Here is a 20,398-nt window from a genome sequence, read left to right as displayed (position 1 = left end):
ATCTCATGTCATTTAAATTATTAAATCTCTTGCGTAATTTGAAAATTTGTGTCGTATGTGATTTGCCCTCTCATCCAGGTGATGATTACTTCCAATCATGAAAGAGACGCCGTCCGCCAAGAAAATTGCAGCGACGCCACTAAACTAGGCCCACCCGGACAAGCCAAAAAGGGCCCAAGAACGGCCCATAAAAAATCATGGATCTATCTTTCACGGATCAGAGCAAATCGCAGCGTCCCAGTTAACCATTTTTGGCGAAGACGGCAAAGTGCTCGCCGTAGTGTTTCGAAATTCGAACCCGGTGGGTCTAAACTCCAAAACATAAAACCCCCAAACCTGAACCCTCCATAACCGGAGGTAGAGCGAGCGAGATAGAGGAGCAGCGGAAGAGTGGGGAAATCGGCGATGGCGTCGGGCTTCTCCTTCAGTTCCTCGACCATGTCGTCGGGCTTCTCCTTCAGTCCCTCGACGATGTCGTCGTCCTCCTTCTCCTCCTCCTCATCCTCCCAGAACCAGGGATTTTCCTTCTCCCAGGCTCCATCATCCTCTTCGGCCCCTTTCTCCTCCTTCTCCTCCTTGCCTTCCTCCGCCCCTTCCTCCCCCTTCGGCTCGTCGTTTCTCAGCGCCTCAGCGGCCTCATCAACTGCCCCCGCTTCTAGTTTTTTTCCCGGATCCGCCGCCGCCTCCGCTTCCAAACCCTTCTCCTTCTCCTTTGGCTCCGCCCCCTCCTCGTCATCGGCCGCGCTTTCCTCCACTCCGAGCCCTTTCATTGGGTCAGTCTCGTCGCCTTCCCCGTTCGGATTCGGATCCTCCGCATCCTCCTCGTCATCGGCCGCGCTTTCCTCCACTCCGAGCCCTTTCTTTGGGTCAGTCTCGTCGCCTCCCCCCTTCGGATTCGGATCCTCCGCCTCCTCCGCTCCAAGCCCTAGTTTCGTGTCCGCTTCGTCTCCGTCCCTCTTCGGGTCCGGTTCCTCTTCTGCCAGCTCCTCCTCCTCCTCCTCTTCTTCGGCTGCGGCCCCATCGGTCTCCGCTTCGCCGGTGTTCGGTGCTCCCGCCTCTTCTGCTCCGTCCTCGACAGCAACCACTCCATCCTTCCCTTCCTTCGCTCCCTCTTCCTCCTCAGCAATAACATTAGCCCCGTCCTTCCCTTCCTTGTTCCCATCATCTTCCTCCGCCTCCGCCGTCTCTTCTTCATCTTCCTCCTCTTCAACCCCTTCGTTCTCTTTCGGAAGCGGCTTGTCTTTCTCCAAGGGCTCTGCACCACCAACCGCTACCCCTTTATCAGCACCCGCACCAGCCACGACCTCTGCCTTGTCATCGACACCATCTGGTTTATCGGCTTCCCAGCCTTCCTTTGGCTTCGTCCATGCAGCTTCTTCTGCTGCGACTGCTTCGGCTGCATCTACTCCAGCAGCCTTCTCCAGCACCGGAGGTGCCAAATCCTTTACTTTATCCTTCAGTTCTTCTTCCATGTCCTCTGTATCCTCAGCAGCAGCAACGGCTGCAGCCACAAGTGTCACAGTCTCTACAGCAGCAACCACGACTCCTCCTGTCTCAATTCCCTCGCTGTTCACTTCACAAGCCTCCACTTCCGCCGCAGCTACACCCTCTGTCCCTGCTTTAGGATTCACCTCGACTTCTGCAGCGGCTGCTACGCCTGCAGCCGTGACGTCAGTTGCCAGCACTCCAGGGTCCAGCTCTTTTCCTAGTTTTGTTCTACCTACTGCCTCCTCACCCGCATCGACAACAAAATCATCTCCACTTCAATCCACAGCTGCTGCTGCAGCATTTGGTGAGTTGATCTGTGGTTCACCTTTTTCCTCAAAGATCACAGCTTACCCTTTGTGCTGCATCTGAAGAATTCTGCCCGGGTTTCTTAAAATTTGCTGCTTATATTAGTATATGTGGGGTGACTTAGCTTCAGGCTCTCCCCAAAGTTCTGCATTATTAGTTATTATTATCTGCTACATTTGTCTAACTGTTATTAGTTGTCGTGCTTTCTTCATAGCTCTTGGCACTTAAAGGAATAAAAGTAAAAAAACTTACTTGACAAACATGATGCAGCTGATGACGTTCTTTTCCATTTATTCATTGCTGGCTTGCATCTCGTATGTATTGTTTGATATTTCTTGTTGATTCTTGTTGCTATGTCATATGGAGACTTATTGACTTAGTCTTTTGCCATCCAATTCACTCCATGTTGTTTCACGTGCTCTCTAATTGTCAGTAGGTTTCCATTTACTTCATCTTTTCCGGGTGCAATGACTCAAGCCATCTCTATTTCATTCTTTTTAGGTAATTTAGGTCATACCTATGCAGAATCGGTTTTTGAGTGATGTTATTTGGTATCTGTGGTCAGTGCTTGCCAATGGCACCCATTTTGATTTGTTTTGACATGATAATTGGTAAATATACTGTTCGTGTTGGCTGGAGATGGGCATGCAAAATATGCTTATTAGGATGTAGATGCTTAAATTTAAATCCATTTTTTTGTCAGGTGTTTCCACTACAGCATCAGCAAGTGCATCGAGTTCCAGTTCCACCACAACTCAAGCATCTTCTTCAAGCATTCAAGCTAGTAGTGGCGGGTTTGTGTGTGTCTATATATATATAGAGAGAGAGATCAATTGCTCTAGATATTAGTTTTGCATTGAAACATTTAGCAGCTGGTTTACTGAAGGTAATTTAACTTCTGACATTTGCCATTGTTTTGCTTCAATATTTGAACTGTAGGCCCATTAGCTCTACAACAAGTTCGCTGACACCCCAAGCACCCAAGTTACCATCAGAGATTCCTGGCAAAACTGCTGGAGAGGTACTGATCTTATAAGAGTTATTACTCTTCTAGCAATAGGCCAAACAGAAACTTGCTTCGCTGTAAATTTCCTAGAAGCAGAAAAAGTATTGTCATGTGTTCTCCCTTGTCTTCTTTACCTTGGTTGGCTAGATGGCACATTGTTGTTATTTCGAAAACAAATTTGCATAATATTAGGAATAATTGCTTTTTCTATCTTCTATCAAAGCTTTTGGTTTAAACCATCTTTGGCAAATCTTTTTATTTTGCTAGCCAAGTTATTTTATTTTGGGGGTTGCAGATTCTCAAAGACTGGAATTCTGAGCTACAAGAGCGGACAGCCAAATTTCAAAAGCAGGCAACTGCAATAGCTGAATGGGACAGACGGATTCTGCAAAACCGAAATGTTCTTATTAGGCTTGAGGTAGGTCCCTCACCTTGTAGACTACAAACACGTGTGGTTTGGCTGTTTCTATTTTGTTGTTTGACCCAATTCTAGAATCAGTCACTACTTTGATTTGGTTGAAGCGTCACTTTTCTCAAATATAACCTGATTCAGTTCTGTTTTCTCCAAACATGAAGTAGGTTTCATTGTTTCTCTGATGTTGGAACAGTTTCTTGTCAGGCATTATGATCAGTATGCTATTTGAGAGTGATGGTGGAAAATTTGTTCAAATTGAGTGGTTGTGAAGTGGATAATTGAGAGGGTAGTGCCCGACCCCCCAAAAATGGGAGGATGGTAGTAGTAGAGCTTCACTGTGTATTAGAACCATCGAAAAAGATGTGTTTGTGGTTTACACAGCTGGGTGAAAGGATCGCTGACATGGAAAACAGATTATCTTGCTGACTAAAGAAGGTTGATGCTGATAGGGCTGTCAACAAGTAAGATGTTTGTGAGCAATTCAAGATTTAAGCTACATTTGTCTTGCTCCAACGTGGCTCAATTTGAGCTCAAGATATGAACAAATAAGTGATAGATATGCATTATATGTTATTGTTGCTATTATATTAAAATTTAGTTAATTTACTTATTAGCATACTTTACATAAGAAAGGAATGCATTTAAACTAGAAGATTAAGATGTAAGTTCAGAAGTTTGCTTAATTAGTTTATATCAAAGCCTTGCGTGGCCTCTAGATCTCACCAGAAAGTTGAAATGAGTTATTCGTGACAGCTTGTGTTTGGATCAAAATTAAAAAGAGTTAATCTAAAGTTCAGCTTGATTACAAGATGAATCAAGCTTGAGCTCATTTGCACCCCAAAATGCTGATCTTGGCAACTTTTATTTTTATTGTGTAAAATTATCCCGATCTTTGGCATTCATGTGGCAAGTCAGATAACCATGATGGCAGTCAATAATAGCAAATGTGGAGCAATGTAGAATGGTGCTGGTAGATTGTTCGGTTAGCAAGATATTTCTTCCTCTTTTCTTACAGACATGAGGAACTTTTTTGGATTAGGGCCACCAAAGTGTCAGGCTGAGGTAGTTTCTTTCTTGTGGCTTTGGGAGTCTAAGATTCTCTTGAGTGATGTTCAAGTTTTGTGTTAGTAGCAAACCAATGAATAGTAATGGACCAAATGGAGTTGTCTGACTCTAAAATTAGTAACTGCAAGTATTCGAATTAGAGGAAGTTTTACATCAGCAATGATCAGAGCATGGAAAGGTCTTTTCTGGGGAAAATCTTAGAGGGGCTTGGTTGAAAGAGATAGCAACACAACTTACTTTTATATAGTCATAAGTGACTGAAAGTTGTCATTGGCAGGACCAACTTGCTTTTATCAGAGTACTGGACTCTTGTCTAATGTGAAGAGATGCGTACAAATGGTTTAAAGTACATCAGACCTTTTTTGCAGGTAGGATGGTGGAGACTGTGTCTGGAAAGGTTGGAACTTTAACACGAGGAAAACCTATCATATGGTCTTGGAAGATATGTGCTATGTTACTGGAGAGAAAATGCCATGGTGAGAGTCAAACTAGGACTGGTGACTGGAGGTCTCACGTCAGGATTCATACTGCAACCTTTGTATCATATGCATCAAAGAGATTTTGTGGGAGAATGGAATTGTGTGGAAAATCTTGAATTTGATAAGGAGGGAGAAGAAATCTTTTGACTCGATGGTCTCTTGATCTTGTTAATTGGAAATGCAGATGACTTGAAACTGACTAAATGGAAATGCTTGGGGTCAGGGTCAATTTTCCACAAATATTCTAGCTAGATTCTGAAGCTTGACTTTCATTTCCTGTTTGCCACTGATTCTGAAGATCATATAATGCAGTTCAGACCAATAACACCTTGAATGACATGCAAAAGATATATACTTGACTGCTGGCTGCGGGGCACAGTGACATGCTAATGCAATTACGTTCTAGATAAGTTTGCTAAAAACAGGTTGTCTTTTCTTGTAATATGTGATTATATTGATGGCTTGGTCAAGGAAAACAGACCCAGCTGTGATTTTTGAGATGGATCCAGACGTGTGTGAAAGAAGTTATGCCATATCGTGACCTTGATTTGCTTCTTCCATTTATCACAGAAGTTATTAATCAGAGGCATGCCTTTTGTCTTGTGAATTTTTGTAACAAGTATGTCCTTTTAAATGTTTGTTTATTTTTTAATGCTTGTCGCATTACTTCTTGTGGGTTTAATCAGTCTCAGCTGACATACCTTAGATAGTGTGATGACTTTCTTGTTGGGATCAGAGCAGGCGAGGGAAAGGACAGCTGCTTGGCTCGCTTTAAAACCTTCTTTTTTCGCGATTTACTTGCTTTGTTGAGCCTGATATGCAAATTGTAGATTCTGTCTTTTATCTAGACTGCATAGGTTAAGGGATGATATCGGTCTGATGGATGATTCTTGTGAAAGCTACCAAATAATGAGATGAAGGGAAAACACATATTTATTATTGCCTTTCATTTAATTCCATGAAGTGGAAGCAGATATTTATTATGATGATTCTTTAATAATTGCTGATTATTTTTAACTCTTAGATTGCATTATTTCATCTTAATATCATAAAATTCTCGATTTTGTGCTTTTAATCCATTTACAGGCCGAGGTGGCAAAGGTTGTAGAGACACAAACTAGCTTGGAGCGGCAGTTAGAGTTGATTGAAACTCACCAACAAGAGGTTGGCTTGAAAACAATTACTTATTTATTTCTGTTTATTACAGAATTTCTCGCCACAATTTCCTCTTATCTTTAGTTGTATCTTACTACAGCTTATTGTCAATATTCTTATATCATGTCAGCTCATGTTTTTGTATAAGGGTCACATGGTGTTATGTTTCATGATCTTTTGGATGCATGTTCAAGAAATGCTGAACTGTATGATAGTTATGCACATTTCCAGGAATATATTTATTTTGTTTTATGCTTAGTTGGTTAGAGTTAGATATATTTTCTACTCTTTGCATGTATCAGTTTCATTTTTCAAAAAATTGTTGTTACTGAAGCTTCAAGACTACCAGCTTACAACACTAGCACAGCCTTGTCCTTAATACTGCTTTTGTATCATTTGAACTAGTTTCATGCATAGCATAGCAAATTCTGGTGGAGAAACATGAACGACTGATCAATCCGTTTGCTGATTTCATTTTTGTTTTACATCTTTTTAAAAGAACAGTTTATGATATACTATGTACTTCTGAATGAAATTGTAGGTAGCCTTTGATTTAAAAACTTAACCTATGTGCATGAGCATGCTGGACATTTGACTGGTAGATCATTAATTATTTAGTTTATTGAAGATCATAATCTTCTAACAATATTCTCATTTTTTATTTTTAAAATAAATTAGGTTTCTCCAGCTGGTAGATGACCCGTATAGTTTTTCTCCTGTTGTCTTTCTAACTTGTTGACTAGGGTCATTTTCTTTATACGTCTTTGTTTAACTTATAAATAGTTTTCTAGATTGGCCTCTCTTTATGCTTCGGTAAATGTATTCTTTAATCTTTTTTCCTCCTTACCAAGGTTGATAAGGCTTTGCAAAGCCTGGAAGAAGAAGCTGAGCGTATATACAAGGATGAACGCGGGCTGCTTCTTGAAGATGAGGCTGCTTCTGCGAGGGATTCAATGTTGGTACCAACTCTAGATTCTTTTGATTTAATGCTATCAGTTTCATAGCATACTTTTTGTTTTGTTCCATAATGACTCAGTCGATGAGAACATCATTGAAGCTTAATTACTTTAAAGTATCCATCATTTGTTCTTACAAATTGGAGTCCTCTGAATGTTTTGAGATCACGGAATTAGAACATTGAAGTCCTAATGTATAGCGATACGGTTGTAACAGAGATATGGTATAGAAGTTTGACTTAAGTTGCTTGCATGCTAATGCTTTATACCACACAATTTTTAATTGCTTGCTGTTTTTTATGGTTTCTAATATTAAAATTAATTACATCAAATTGTTGTCAAAAGGAAAAGTCTGTAAAGTGCCACTCAAAGTAAGATGCTTATTATATCTGCAGACCTTTGCTTGCAAAAGTTGTGTCTAGATGTAACAAGATGGTTTATTAAAGTATATTTAGCATTTATCTCTGAATTGCATGTTAGATCAAGAATGGATGAGAACAGCACTTTCCATGTTATTTTTTGTTTCAGTTTATAACATGCGGATGTTGAGTACTTGCAAAACTTTACAGATTTAAGCAAGTTTGCTTAGCATCCGGCCCTGTTCATATGGTTGGTTATTGTAATTGTACTATATCTGATTTGACATAGGACATAAAATTGAGTAAATTGAGGTGAGGGAGCCATGATAGCTTAAATCAGGATCTACAATGTATCAAGGAAGCACCTGACAGATTTAAGGAGCACCTAACACTTGCTTGTATAAACTCGCATCTTACTTGCATGATTTTCAAAGATACTGAAACCATAATGGTTGGGACAGACTTGTCTCATGTAATCAAGCTTCTCCAACAAACTTATCTCTTACAAATTTTACTTGGCTTCTTGAAATTGGGAAATTTATGGGAAGTGTTTCATGTAATAATGGGAAGCTCATGACAAACTACAATGTGACCTGGTTAAAACTGTGGGAAATATAGTTGCGAGAAATCTCTGGTGAGGATCTTCCCATGTGTTTCCTCCTTCTTTGGAGTCATTTAAGCACTTGTTAGGTTTCATGTATCTCTTCCCTCATGTTGATCAAAGTAGCAAAGATATACATAATGATGATATTTTATGCTTCATTGGAGATAGGTTGATGTGAGGGTGATTGATTCTTGGCGCAATGGTAAGGTTGCTCTATTGTGACCTGAAGGTTATTGGTTCGAACCATAAAAACAACCTCTCCTTGTACAGGGGTGAGGTTGTGTCCATCTGACCCTCTTGGACCCTACGATAGTGGGAGCCTTATCCACTGGGCCACCCTTTTTTATTGGAGATAGATTGATTGATCATGCAGTGCAAAGGTGCATGATAAAAAAAATGCAAAAAAGATAAGGTGCATGGTCAAAATGTTGTCAGAATCTGCAGCTAAAGGATGTGCTACTACAATCCGGATTCATATATAGGTGGACTACCTATTATTGATGGTTATATGGATACTTTTACCTTTGCATCATTTGATGTGAGAGCTTGTACAATATAAGGCTGAGAAGTGTTAAACTTTTCTTTCTTTTTCTTTTAATTTTGAATTAATTGGATAATAGAAAGTTTGGAAAGCCTGTAGGTGTTATGGACTGCATGGAATCCTCAAAATTTAGGAATCGTTAAATTTTAAGATGTTGGAATGTTAGCCTCCTAGGAGTCTTATTTTACTCATGATTACTTTTGAAATTTCTAATTAGTGTATGTTTGGTTATAGTGACTTGTAGATAGAAGTGTTTGTCAAAAAGGATTAGTAGACTTCTCAGTTCTTCTTTCAAAAATTTACTTGCCTCTCCTCTCTCTCTCTTCTCTCTTCTCTCTCTCTGTTGTGTGTGTGTGTGTTTGTGTGTTTCTTCTTCTCATCCTCTTTCTCAATTTCTGTAATTTATAGACTTAGTAGTGCTGTTCTTCCTCATCTATCTAATTCTACAAGCTGTTCATATATTATCCCATTATGATGGGCCATAACTTTGTGGACGCAATATTATTGCTGTACATAGTTGAGAATCGATATTTAACAGTGTGGAATGAGTTTTACTACTTCCATAATTTTACAAATTTCTTGGAAAATACCAACGTTTTCTGAAGGTGTTTGATTCAGAGTCAGTGGCAGGAGCCTCTGAGAGCCAATTCTGTTGATATTGAATTTTGTTTGCAATCTGAAGCACTCCTTAATTTCACAATAATATGTTCCTCGACAACTTGGCTAAATTCCCTAACAGAATAAACCGTGATTTTCTAGGGATTGACAAGGTCTTGTGTTAGTTATTGGATAAGCATACACGATACGTGCGTGCACGCATGCACACACACACACACCCCACCTTCTCTTTTTATATGGTTATGATTGCATCTCTTGATGTGATTCCAAGATGCAGAAGATCCTTCTAGAATCAGTTTTATTGCAGGGGAAGCAATCTCCAAAATTCTGTAGTGGCTGTTCTAGAAAGAAACTGTCAGAATGCACTAAAACTTGGGTATTGATGGGCTAGTAGTCACCCCGACTCGACCCGATATAAATTCATGGTTATAGTTGTGACCTATGGCTAGATTGGACCCATACACTCGGTTGGAAGTTCGAGTTGTATACGCTGAACCAGTTATTTTACATCAACTATTCTCGCGTTAAATTGGGCTCATTCAGGTTTAATTGTGTTGGACCCAGTTTTACTTGATTGATGCCTGATGTTGTTGAAACTAGGATTGTTATGGACCCTTGCCTAACCAAGTAATAAAGATATCTTCCATCATTTGGTCATGATTGGATCTATGTACACTCAAGCAGCTGGCATCTTTATTAGATCCTTGCCATTTATACTCATTGCACATGTGAATGGATTTCTCTTACAAACATTGACTGTTCTTGGCAGAATTACTGTATGAAGAATGTTTGACTATAGATCTATTTGGATTGTTATGTTTAATCCTATATTTGGGTGCAATTTTGATGCTTTTTGAGGACTTTTTTTAAATCATTAGGCAGCCTGGTTCTGGAACAAGGCAGGGGTTTGAACTAGGCCTTGGGCATGCTCAACAGTTAGGAAATAGGCATGTGTGTGTGTGTTTGTGTGGAAAAAACACCCTCTGCCAAAAGTTATTCCAAATATTGTAAGCAAAAAAGGAAAAAAAAAGCAAAGAAAAAGGGAATGACTTATGCCATAACTATGCCAATAGGCATAACTATGGTTGCTATACCTTTTTTATTCCTGAACCACATGCAACATTAATGGGTTGCATCTTGATAAGTACTCTTAGATCCCTAATGTTTGTATCAGGTGTCATACAATGCTTGTGTTAGCATCTCTTTAATTATTATCCCTGCTGAAATGTCAGGTATGAAAGGGCTGAATTTATCGAGAGGGAAATGCAACAGATGGCTGAACAAATAAAATCAATTATCCAAACAGTAAACACTAGTCAGGTACATCGCTGCTAGATTTCAATTTAGTCATCATAACCATTTTTATCTAGCAAAACTCACTCTGCATATTTTGTTTAGGGAGGTGAGTTTGATGTGGTTGATGGTATGACTCCTATTGATGTTGCTGTTCGGGTATTAAACAATCAACTGAGTTCACTAATGTGGATCGATGAAAGGGTCAGTATGGTAGAAATTTCTTTATTTCTCTCAGAGTAATCGGCTTATATTTTGCATTTTTTATTTGCAATTGTCCTATTTCTATGTAGGCAGTATGTTTTTCATTGCTGAAGTTGTCTGTATAGTTCCATCTCGTTGTCTCTTTTATGAAATTGTAATCCAGCGAGATTATGAAAATCTTGTCACTTATTGCATCAAATTTCATTCTTTAAACAAAACTTCAGTATCATATGCTAGTCTAAAGAATCAAGGAATTGATAGTCTGATTTTCGAGCCTTGCATAAGATTGTTGATAAAATCCTTGGACTTGTCTGGTGACAATGGTTGAATAAAAAACATTTTGCTATGCTTTTTTAGATGCTAGAATACCATGCATACACTGTACTTTTTATTGATCCTGCAGAGCCTTGACTCATCTGCTGATGAGCAAGCAGAAGTATGCATGGGTTATGGTTCATAGTGCACACGTTACAATCCTGATCGATTGACAAGTCAAGACCGCCATATCATAAAATGCCTTCAAATGTGCCTGCCAATTTGGTTCTATGCGACTCCGAAACATTGTTTAGTGGATGTATCTTGCTTTTCTTTTGATATAAACATTGAGAGTATAAATGAGCTTGCTTGAAATGAATATGGATCTAACCTTTCTACTTCTACATGACTGTCGGTACAAAATAGAACAGTGGGCAAAAAAGAACTTGGGCCTGAGCAGCTTGAGGCCCTTATCATTTTAGGATGAAGATTGTAACTTCTAAAAATTCTGTATAAATGTGTTGTTGTTTCGAATTCCAAGATGGTATCCTTTATCGACTGTTCGTTTTGTTTTTTGTTTTTTTCGCCTCAGGCTAATGAATTCTCTACCCGGATTCAGAAACTGGCCAATCGTGGTGCTGTTGTGGAACGCGATTTGACAGGTCCAAGGTTCTGGTTGAATTGACTTCAGGATCTTGGGGATAAAAAGAATTTATCATGCATTGCATGAGCTCAGGCAGAGAAATCAGAGACGAATTCTAGGTTGCAGCGTAAAAACATGGGATATTCCTTCTCTTTCGTTCTGAGTATTAATCAGTATCTGGTAGGTTCTGACCCGATGTCGGCGTAGTTGCAAATGATCTGCTGGGCATGGACATTTGAAAACGCGAAACAGAAAGTTGTAAAATCTTTCAATTTTCACATGGAATTTTTTGGTAGAAGACGTACCGGGATTTAGAAGGTGCATGCTTTCATAAAATGGTATGTTCTATTTTCCGGAATTCCTTAGCTAGCTACTCTTGCTCTAGAAGGTATGCGAAGATTTTAGATCTACAAGATTCTAAGCATTCATGAGTTGTCGATAATGTATAAAAGCTGAATCTTAAGCCGTTAACTCGTACTTTTTAAGCTGTTTTTTCACCGGAGAATTTAGATTGATTGACCGTAAAAATGTCTGGACCATCGTACGGCTGTCCCTTGGGAAGGATATTCCGTTTGAGTTGTATTTTATGGATGATCAAATTTGTATCAGCACTTTTATTTTATACATGCAAGAGGATGTAGCTTCTTGTAAATGATTATCTGCTTCAACGGGAAGCATGCGTTAATGGAATAGCGAAGTAAAATTCCTCAAAAGAGACATTATTTTGGATGCCAAACGCTGGGACCTGGATTGCTCGGCAGCCGTCGCTAGCTTCTCAGGGATTGGGATTGCACAACCAAATATTTCTAGCAAAGTCCCCGTATGAAAGTGAAGGTCTGATGGCACGTCTCTGCTGCCGCATGATACGGATTTTCGGGGGATGGTCCCAGCACATGAAGGGACATTTTGTCTATTTGGTTGGATCGGCCTTTCCGGCGTTTCGCACGTAAGAGCATCGAATGCGTTGGATTGTAGGTTCGAGACAACTCGGCTCACTCCGCTCCCGTTCTAACCTTGGAAGGGAAGGGCAAGCCTCTTCAGTTACTGTGTAACCTGCGTTCCGTATTCTGACCCAACTGCCAATAAATGAACAAAACCCGCTGCATATTTTGTATGCTATTTGTCCGCCGACAAGATCTTCAACCCCATATCTAGTGGTACCGGCAGCGAGCGGCTAGACGACATGGAGCCTGCCACTTCACGTGCCGTATATATTAAGCAGGACTAATATATTAAGGGGTATAAGATTAATAAAGCCGTTGGAACAAGAGGCTGATATAATCGTAAGCAAGCCGGTGCATGCGATCATGGAGGAGCACAGCGCATCAAATAAAAAGGGGGTTATCGCTGGTACAAATGAACTTGTTCAGGGAGCAAGCAAAGCGGTCAGAGCGACAGCAACCCAATCCGGCAACGTGCAGGCCATGTGAAGAGAACGAGGCCGAGAGACACTTGAGAATCCACGCACGAGGGGCCTTCTCTGTTCCACGGTAATCCGTATTTATAGTATTCCGGCCCTTCTTTTGTATGTTGGAAGAAAAAATGGCCCACGATAGTGGGCATGGAGCCCCCACCACGCCGACCGCCGATCCTCCCGTATTTTTTCAAAGATATAGCAAACACGCTGGTCATAATGACAGGCACGCCTACCGCTTTCTCCTAAAAATCATTTCCATCCTTTCATCTAACGGCGAAGAAAAAAAGTATTTTCACTCTTCGCATATTATATATGTATATAAAAAAGAGAGAGCTGCATCCAGAATAATATCAATAGACCTAAGCTTTGACGGCAGTGGGAATCATCACAGTACCATCAAACTTAAATTTATATTATCAAATTAGAAGAAGAGAGAGAGAGAGAGAAAGCAAGCCACCATATGAAGAAGAACCCAAGAAAAGAAATCCAAAAGGAAAGCGGACATCTCGAATGCCAGAAGCAGTAAAGCCCACGCTTTCGTTGCTTCCCCTTTCCGTATATTACAGGCGAGAAAAACCCAAGAGAGCAATCGGAGGAGAACTTTCGGTATAATTGAGTTGGGTGGGGAGTTTATATGGTATTTTATTGGAATCCACGGCCGCTCAGTGGTGCTTGTTTGGGTGCTGCGGTGGGGGCGCGGCGACGGTGGGCTTGGGACACTGGTAGCACTTGGCGAAGAGCCCGAAGGTGTCCACCTGTCTGACGAAGTTGACCGTGCTGGCCCACCCGCCGAGCCCGAACCCCACCACGAGCACCCACACCACCACGAACGCGTTCACCACGTAAATGGCGGTCCAGCTAGGTAGGAAGAAGGGTGGCTTCTCCGCGGCATTCTGCAATCAAAAGCCATCACAGCCGTCAATAATTTTAGCTAGCAATCAACAAATCAATCACCACACACAGAATAGAGAGCAATACATAACCATAGGCTGGGAACACAAGAAGAAGAAGAAGGAGAAGAAAGAAAGAAAGAAAGAAACGTGGAGGAAAGGAACGTCTCACCATTCCACTAATTCTTGTCGTGTCCCCATCCATCCCATTCAAAATGGATGGAAGGATTCGTTCGCTTTCCTGGTTCATGAATTCAATTTTCACCTCAAACAGGTTATTATACTTTACGATCTTCGAACCACACTAAGTTAACGCAATTGCTGACCCGAGCATGGGGGCTGTCAAGAAATCCGGAATGACGAAACCACCCACCAGGACTACCTTCCCCCCCCCCCCCCGACATCATCGAGGTGCTGGCTGTGGGTGATCCGGCAAAAATCTTTGCTCAGAGGATCACAGGAAACCGAAATCCAGTGGGAGAGCCGGTCAAATGGTCGGGAAAAAAAAGAACCAAGTGTACAATGGATTAGCCAATAGGCACCCACCCACCGCTAGCATTTTGAAGAAATTTATGGGCACGGTAATCAATCAATGGGAATAGAAAATGAGAGACGGTATAAAATATAATGATACTATACTTAAGCTTATCGACCGCTTAACTCCTCGCGCAGATATATAGGAAAAGGGTAGCACGGAATACCCTTTTTGAAGTAATCGAGATGCATATAAAAAGAAGATTAACCGAGAGATATCATGTCAAACAATCGGAACAGGTAAATACCGCGTCCAGTGTCATTGTCACCAGAGAAGTCAGTAAGGGGCGATCAATCAAGATCGTTCTTTACCCTGGCAAAGCGAGCAGCTAGCGGTTAATTAATGTGGTGGTTAGAAAGATATATCAGACCAAATGCGGGGATGGGACACGGCTATCACAGTGCCCGCCAGCTGAAGAGACGTGAGGCACAATTTTAAACATTTAGCTAGCAGTTCATCAAACAAGCAGGCAGTCAAGTAGCAACATAATCTGAAGGACGAATGTGTGTGTGTGTGTGTGGTGCCAGCCAGCTAAAGGGGCGTAAACCACAGTTTTAAATATTTAGCTAGCAGTTGATAAAATTAACAAGCGGGCAGTCAAGTAGCAACATGATCCGAAGGACGAATGTGTGTGTGTATATAGTGCCAGCCAGCTAAAGGGACGTAAACCACAGTTTTAAATATTTAGCTAGCAGTTCATCAAACAAGCAGGCAGTCAAAGTAGCAACATAATGTCTATATATATATATATATATATATATATATATATAGAGAGAGAGAGAGAGAGAGAGATGGACAGAGAGAGAAAGAGATGGCATGCGGTAGTGTATAGGGGGGTATGATACCTGTCTGGCAGAGGGCGTGCGGTAGGTGAGCATGTGGGCGAGGGAGGGGATGATGTAGACGGTGAAGCTAACGAGGAGGGCCCCGACGGTGGAGTTGATGGGCCCGAAGAAGGGGAAGATGATGGCCAGGAACCAGATGGGGATAACCACGGGGAGACGGGCCAGCGCCCGCAGGCAGATGCTCTTGGTGTCGTGCATGCCGATCACCTTCTCCCACACGAAGTAGAGGGGCGTGCACGCAAACCCGAAGGTGATGAACTGGTGGATCAGCATCAGGATCACCGCCGCGTCCCTGAACCCCGACTTGGGCAGAAGCGAGAAGGCGTTCGAGTGAGTCAGCAGCTCGTCCCCGAATGCCCAGTACATCGCCGACGCCGACGGGAGCGTCAGCGTGAACACGTACACCGTCGCCACCAGATATATGTACTTGAACTTCTGGGGCTTCCACATCGCGTGCATGATCTCCCTGCAACCACGCCACAAATCTCAGCTCGATCGATGGATTCCCATGGACCATGCTACATATGTATATACACAGAGCCTGAACAAAATGTTGCACAAATCCCTTTTTAACTTAAGAAAATTAACTACCAAAATATATTTTTGTTTTAAAGTCGGCATCATCACCAGTTAGTTCATCAAGGCCCAGTGGAATCCTCTCTACCAAAACAATTCAGTACATCTTTCTTTGATTAGATAAGATAAATAAATAAAACATAAGAGCAAATAAGGATTCTCGATCGATCCGAGCAGCGTGGTACAAAGACAACATGTGCCAGAAATACTCTTGCAGCCAATCAAGCCTGAAGCTTTCCTGTCGAACTTCTAGCGTCGTGACAAAAGCACGGAAATTATTTACCCTACAGCTACAGTTTAGAGTTCTTTTCTTTCTAATTTTCAATTAGAAGGCCCCGGCCATTGGACTACGACATCGCGGACACACTAATGACGATGGTAGCAAATCCCTACAGAGCCAATCAGATCGAATTCCGGAATTGGTCCCCCCTCTCCTCCCAATCACGACCCCATCCTTCACCTAGAAAGGTAACAAACACCACTTTTATACCTTCTATGACTCATACCCCTTTCCTCGCCACTAAAAGATTCCTTTAATAATAAATTTGCGGATCAAAAGGTCCGTGGCAGCAGCATATCGACGGTTGGTCCATTCACCACTGATTTCCACAGCTGGTTCCCACTAAACGCCGGAAGTTCGGGTGCCGCTGGAAATCCTAGTAACATAACATAGGGATGGAGTGATGGAGTGCAAGCAGAGCCGGACAATATCGGCGGTGCATGGTTAATTCCCTTGCTCTCCAGTCGTGCCGACTGCTGATTGAGAGCAATGGAAGCTGGTCCTTGTACAACTAAAGAAATAAAAACGTGGGGACTGGAAAGATGGCAAATGATTTCCAAATCCGGGCTGCCCGGCCCACCGCCCAGCAAAAGCTGCGGATACAAGGGGCGGCGGAAGATGAAAAACAAAAGAAAATAATAATAATAATAAAAAGTTCCTTCAGGCTGCTTGCTGCTTGCTGCTTGAAAAGAAGGTAAAAAGTCGCGGCACAGAAGGAAGGCAGAAATTTTTAACTTTTGTTTCAATTTTTGTTTTTTTAAAAAAAAACAAAGCACGTATTCCTGCGGCCGAAAAGGGCAGGGTGGTGGGCTGCAAGTCTACCAGTACTAAGAGCAATAGCGGAGCTTACACGGTGACGGCGTGGCCGCCGAAAGTGTAGAGTATGTTGGTGGCGCCGGTGAAGTAGAGGACCAGCCTTGTGGGAGCCGAGTGCGCCACGCCATCAGCCTGGCACGCAAAGATAACCCGCCGGTTAAAATAATCATACCACCACCAGCCTTGCCGGCTCTCATCATTCCTTCTCCTTCCGGAGATGGGTAGGGGCAAAGGAGCGATGGGCCCCCGAAGGAATGATGGAATAAAGCAAGCCGAACCGAACGGCCGCGTAATCATCACAAGGAGGAACGGATCGATGGGATACCTGGCCGTTGACGAAAGCGGCGATGGTGAGGTACCAGGCAGTGTAGGTGGTCATGCCCAGACCCAGGAAGGACCATATCCGGTAGTTGTGGAAGGAAGGGATGAACACCGTGGTCGCGCAGCACGCGCCGAATATGTATGTCCACGTCCTCTTGTCCAGCCGGTCGTTGATGTAGTAAATGTTACTGTACCACCGCCGGTCGTTGATGTAGTAAATCATGCAAGTTTTTGAAGTTATTTCGGAAGGCGGAAGAAGAACGACCGGAATATATAAATATTGTATACCTGGCACAAGCAATGAGCTGGATAACGGAGCCGAAGAGGAGGAAGGTGCAGTTGAAGGCCAGACCGATGGCTTTCCAGTAAGGGCCCAGCAGCCCATCCAGCACCTCGAACCACTGCGCGCAGCGCACAAGACAAAAGAGGGGAAGGGGAAAGGGCATTTCCGTCATTTCGGTGTTCAGAACGCAGGTCTGGTAGCGTTATGCAAATTTGGGCCCCCGAAAATCCAGATTCGGGGACTGCGGGCGACTGGGACCGAGGAAGAGGGAGGAGGCCAGAGGAGAAGAAACAAGGGTTTGGGAGGAGGAGGAAACGGACCTGGATGACGTGATTCTTGAAGCTGACGTTCTCCTTCTCCTTGCGGGTGCGGTATTCGACGTAGAGAACGCTGATGAGGTAGGCCGTCCAGCTGCCCATGAAACCGTAGAACAGCTGGAGCAGCACCCCGGAAAGCATCCCCAGCTGCGAGAACGAGTAGGGCAGCGTCAGCAGAACCTGGGCCACCTGCATGCATGCGTGATATCCAAACAAAACTCCATCAAATTCAACCGCAAAATAGCAATTTGCCTCTTTTCCTTTTCTTTCTTTTCCCCCCTATTTCTTCCCTTCTCTTCCTTCTTTTTTAAAAACACCAAAAAGGGGAAAAAGTTATAAGGAAAAGAAAGAGAGAAAATTGCGAGCGGGGTGCTGATATGGCGTTGGTCATACTTGATTGGAGGCGCAGCTGAACCAGGCGTCCCAGACGGAGCCACCGTGCCAGAGGAGGCTCTTCATGCTCAACATGGGCTGCGGCTCCTCCGCCCGCTCCGCCGCCGCCTCCTCCTTGCCGTTACCGTCCTGCTCCGTCTCGTTGAAGCTGGCCACGATGGCTTCCTCCGCTTGCTTCTGCGACTGCATCGTTTCGTCCTCGCTCTGTCACCTCTCTCTCCGACGCAGAGATCCCTTCCCCTCTTCTCTTCTCCGACGGCACCACCACCAGCAGACGGGCCGAAGGCCGGGATCCGTACCGATCTAACATCCAGAGAGCAACACGACAAGTCAGGGCCGCGAAAAAGCAGCTTTTTAATTCCTTCTTTTTCTCTTTTTTTTTAAAAAGGAAAAGGGGGAATTCCGCTGCGGATCTCTTTCAAGCCACACCTACCCAAGAATAACAGGAATAATAATTTTTTTTTTTAAAAAAAAAACTACTTCTAAGGAGTCAAGACTCAAAATCAAACAGAGCAAAAATAAAAAATAATAAGATCAAAGAAAATAAATTAGAAAAGGGCGGCATCGCTAGACCCACTACAACAGGGAGACGATTACATTCATCTCCTAAAGCCCTGAGGCTCTCTGCGTCTGTATTTGCAATAGATAGATATAGGAAGAGGCGGCAGAGGAGCTACCTGTTCTAGAAAAGAGGAAGGGCGGAGACAGCGAGTGACAAGCGACGATAAGGATGAGGGAAAAGATCAGGGTAATGCAAAAAAGAATAAGAGGTAGGAAGGGAGCAGAACGCACCAGAGAGAGAGAGAGAGAGAGAGAATTTGAACTTTGCTGAAGGAGAGGAAACTGGAGATTAGATTCAATCCTACCCTTTTCTCTTTTGTTTTTATCTTTTCTTTGGCACGCTCCTCCTCCTCCTTTAACGCGGCCAGCAAACCACTGGCGGAGCTCTCTTTCTCGAAAGCCCACAGCCGAACCAGAATTAAATGCGCGCTTTGATGCCTGGACTAAACAACGGAAAAGAAATTAAGAGCATTAGTGCTGAAATGTTCAAAGCTGGCGGAGGGAGGAAAGTGAGTGAGCGTGTGTAAGAGAGAGAGGTTCAGAAAGAAACCTCCTCTCTGATTCTCCCACCCCTCTCTGACCTCCTTAACCGCCTGCCTTTTTGCGCTTCTTCCTCTCTCCTAATTTTAGCCAGTAACTAAAACAGGAGTCGATTGATTTTAGACTTAAGAGGAGGGGGGTAGATAGACAGGGATCGAAGGAAGGAACAATCGGACCTTATCCTGGTATTTGATTCCTTTGGAGAAGTGCGAGGGCTCGAGGGAAAGGAAAGACTGATGGATAGACAGCCAGGTAGCTGGGAGCGGGGGTGCGAGCAGAGGAAAGCCGGCGAGCAGTGTTTTATAAGGGAGTGTCAGGCGCCTCTTTCCCTCTACCACTTTATGGCGAGTAATTACCGCCACTTATTACTAACGTTGGGAAAGACTCCCCGCCGGCCTCAACTGCAACCTGGACTTGCTTTTTTTGTTTTTTAATAATAGCGTTTAACTATGTCACTAGCCCTCTCCTCCACTTTTCAGAATGCGCGGATCCGAGGCCCACCACCCATTCGATCTCCCAATTTCTCAGTACATCCTTCTTATATAATATTATTATTAATAATAATAAATAGCAATTCCTGGTCTCATCCTCCCGGGGTGAAAGTTCATTCGTGTGAAGGCGGCTTTTGCATATACGATAAAGTACACCTCTCACCATACTGTTTGCGCCATTAAAATTAACTTGCTTCCCTTCTATTATGCATGTTTCCTCCGTTCTACCGCTTTATTTTGCAAAAGTATCGAGCAACCTTCGGTTTGTAGGATCCTTATTATATATATATATATATAAATGGCTATCCCCACTGATTAAAAAAAAAAAAAAGAAGGAATCTTAGCGTTCAAACGGACCGAACTCATTAACCGCCGACCAGCGAATTAGAAGTTCCTGCTAGCTCTAATGCAGCAGATCAATCGGTACACGCTTTGGTCTGGAGATAGGTGCCATTTCTACTAATCTAGCCAATGAGCAAACAGTAAGTCCAGGTTTACCAGTACATTACAGGATAATTAATGGTGACGTGGGTAGAAGGAATATTTATCTATGGCCCCAGCAATGTCTAATCGCCTATTGCAACGTTGTACATAGACTGAATGGTACGAGTTGGATCTCTTAAATTTAAGCACAAAAAAGGAAAGAGAAATAGATCATGCGAACATTCCAAGAATTCAAGCATATTTCGACGCATGGTAAATGAAAGTCATATCGCTAGCAGCAAGTTCTGAAAAACAGTTCGCAT

General features: G+C 42.8%; 2 protein-coding genes across 7 annotated transcripts; one reads left to right on the top strand and one right to left on the bottom strand.

Moving 5' to 3' along the window:
- Positions 1 to 279: 279 nt before the first annotated feature.
- Positions 280 to 11,884, top strand: EMB2766 (structural constituent of nuclear pore). Its single transcript, XM_008787162.4, has 9 exons — positions 280 to 1,792; positions 2,498 to 2,588; positions 2,734 to 2,815; positions 3,096 to 3,218; positions 5,846 to 5,923; positions 6,766 to 6,869; positions 10,225 to 10,312; positions 10,391 to 10,489; positions 11,337 to 11,884. The coding sequence occupies exons 1-9, from the start codon at positions 406 to 408 to the stop codon at positions 11,427 to 11,429; spliced, it is 2,145 nt and encodes a 714-aa protein (XP_008785384.2). The 5' UTR covers positions 280 to 405; the 3' UTR covers positions 11,430 to 11,884.
- A 1,265-nt stretch (positions 11,885 to 13,149) lies between these two features.
- On the bottom strand, positions 13,150 to 19,690 carry LOC103704038 (auxin transporter-like protein 4). 6 transcript variants are annotated; one of them, XM_008787163.6, is made up of 10 exons: positions 19,338 to 19,566; positions 19,172 to 19,258; positions 18,927 to 19,064; positions 18,061 to 18,363; positions 17,671 to 17,856; positions 17,356 to 17,468; positions 17,072 to 17,255; positions 16,781 to 16,878; positions 15,075 to 15,540; positions 13,150 to 13,697 (listed from the first exon to the last, which is right to left on the bottom strand). In XM_008787163.6, the coding sequence occupies exons 4-10, from the start codon at positions 18,247 to 18,249 to the stop codon at positions 13,467 to 13,469; spliced, it is 1,467 nt and encodes a 488-aa protein (XP_008785385.3). In that variant the 5' UTR covers positions 18,250 to 18,363; positions 18,927 to 19,064; positions 19,172 to 19,258; positions 19,338 to 19,566; the 3' UTR covers positions 13,150 to 13,466. The 6 variants fall into 6 exon arrangements, with proteins under 6 accessions (XP_008785385.3, XP_008785388.3, XP_008785386.3 ...); XM_008787166.6 differs by having other exon boundaries at positions 18,927 to 19,059; positions 19,338 to 19,497; XM_008787164.6 differs by lacking the exon at positions 19,172 to 19,258 and having other exon boundaries at positions 18,927 to 19,059; positions 19,338 to 19,690.
- Between the last annotated feature and the right edge of the window lie 708 nt (positions 19,691 to 20,398).

This window comes from Phoenix dactylifera, chromosome 8 (genome assembly GCF_051530095.1).
Source record: "Phoenix dactylifera cultivar Ajwa chromosome 8, Ajwa_hap1_PhDact_Kaust_v1.1, whole genome shotgun sequence".
In the NCBI taxonomy this organism is placed as follows: domain Eukaryota; kingdom Viridiplantae; phylum Streptophyta; class Magnoliopsida; order Arecales; family Arecaceae; genus Phoenix; species Phoenix dactylifera.
Note: the sequence above shows the minus strand (reverse complement) of the source record. Positions and strands in the feature narration are given on the sequence as shown.

Bases quoted from the DNA above. Each gene is read 5' to 3' on its own strand.
- EMB2766 (XM_008787162.4), top strand. From the start codon at position 406: ATGGCGTCGGGCTTCTCCTTCAGTTCCTCGACCATGTCGTCGGGCTTC. The intron at 3,219-5,845 runs GTAGGTCCCTCA...ATCCATTTACAG, and splicing joins ATGTTCTTATTAGGCTTGAG to GCCGAGGTGGCAAAGGTTGT. The intron at 10,490-11,336 runs GTCAGTATGGTA...TTTTCGCCTCAG, and splicing joins TAATGTGGATCGATGAAAGG to GCTAATGAATTCTCTACCCG.
- LOC103704038 (XM_008787164.6), bottom strand. From the start codon at position 18,249: ATGCAGTCGCAGAAGCAAGCGGAGGAAGCCATCGTGGCCAGCTTCAAC. The intron at 17,469-17,670 runs GTCCGTTTCCTC...CGCTGCGCGCAG, and splicing joins TCAAGAATCACGTCATCCAG to TGGTTCGAGGTGCTGGATGG. The intron at 17,256-17,355 runs GTATACAATATT...GCGGTGGTACAG, and splicing joins CAGCTCATTGCTTGTGCCAG to TAACATTTACTACATCAACG.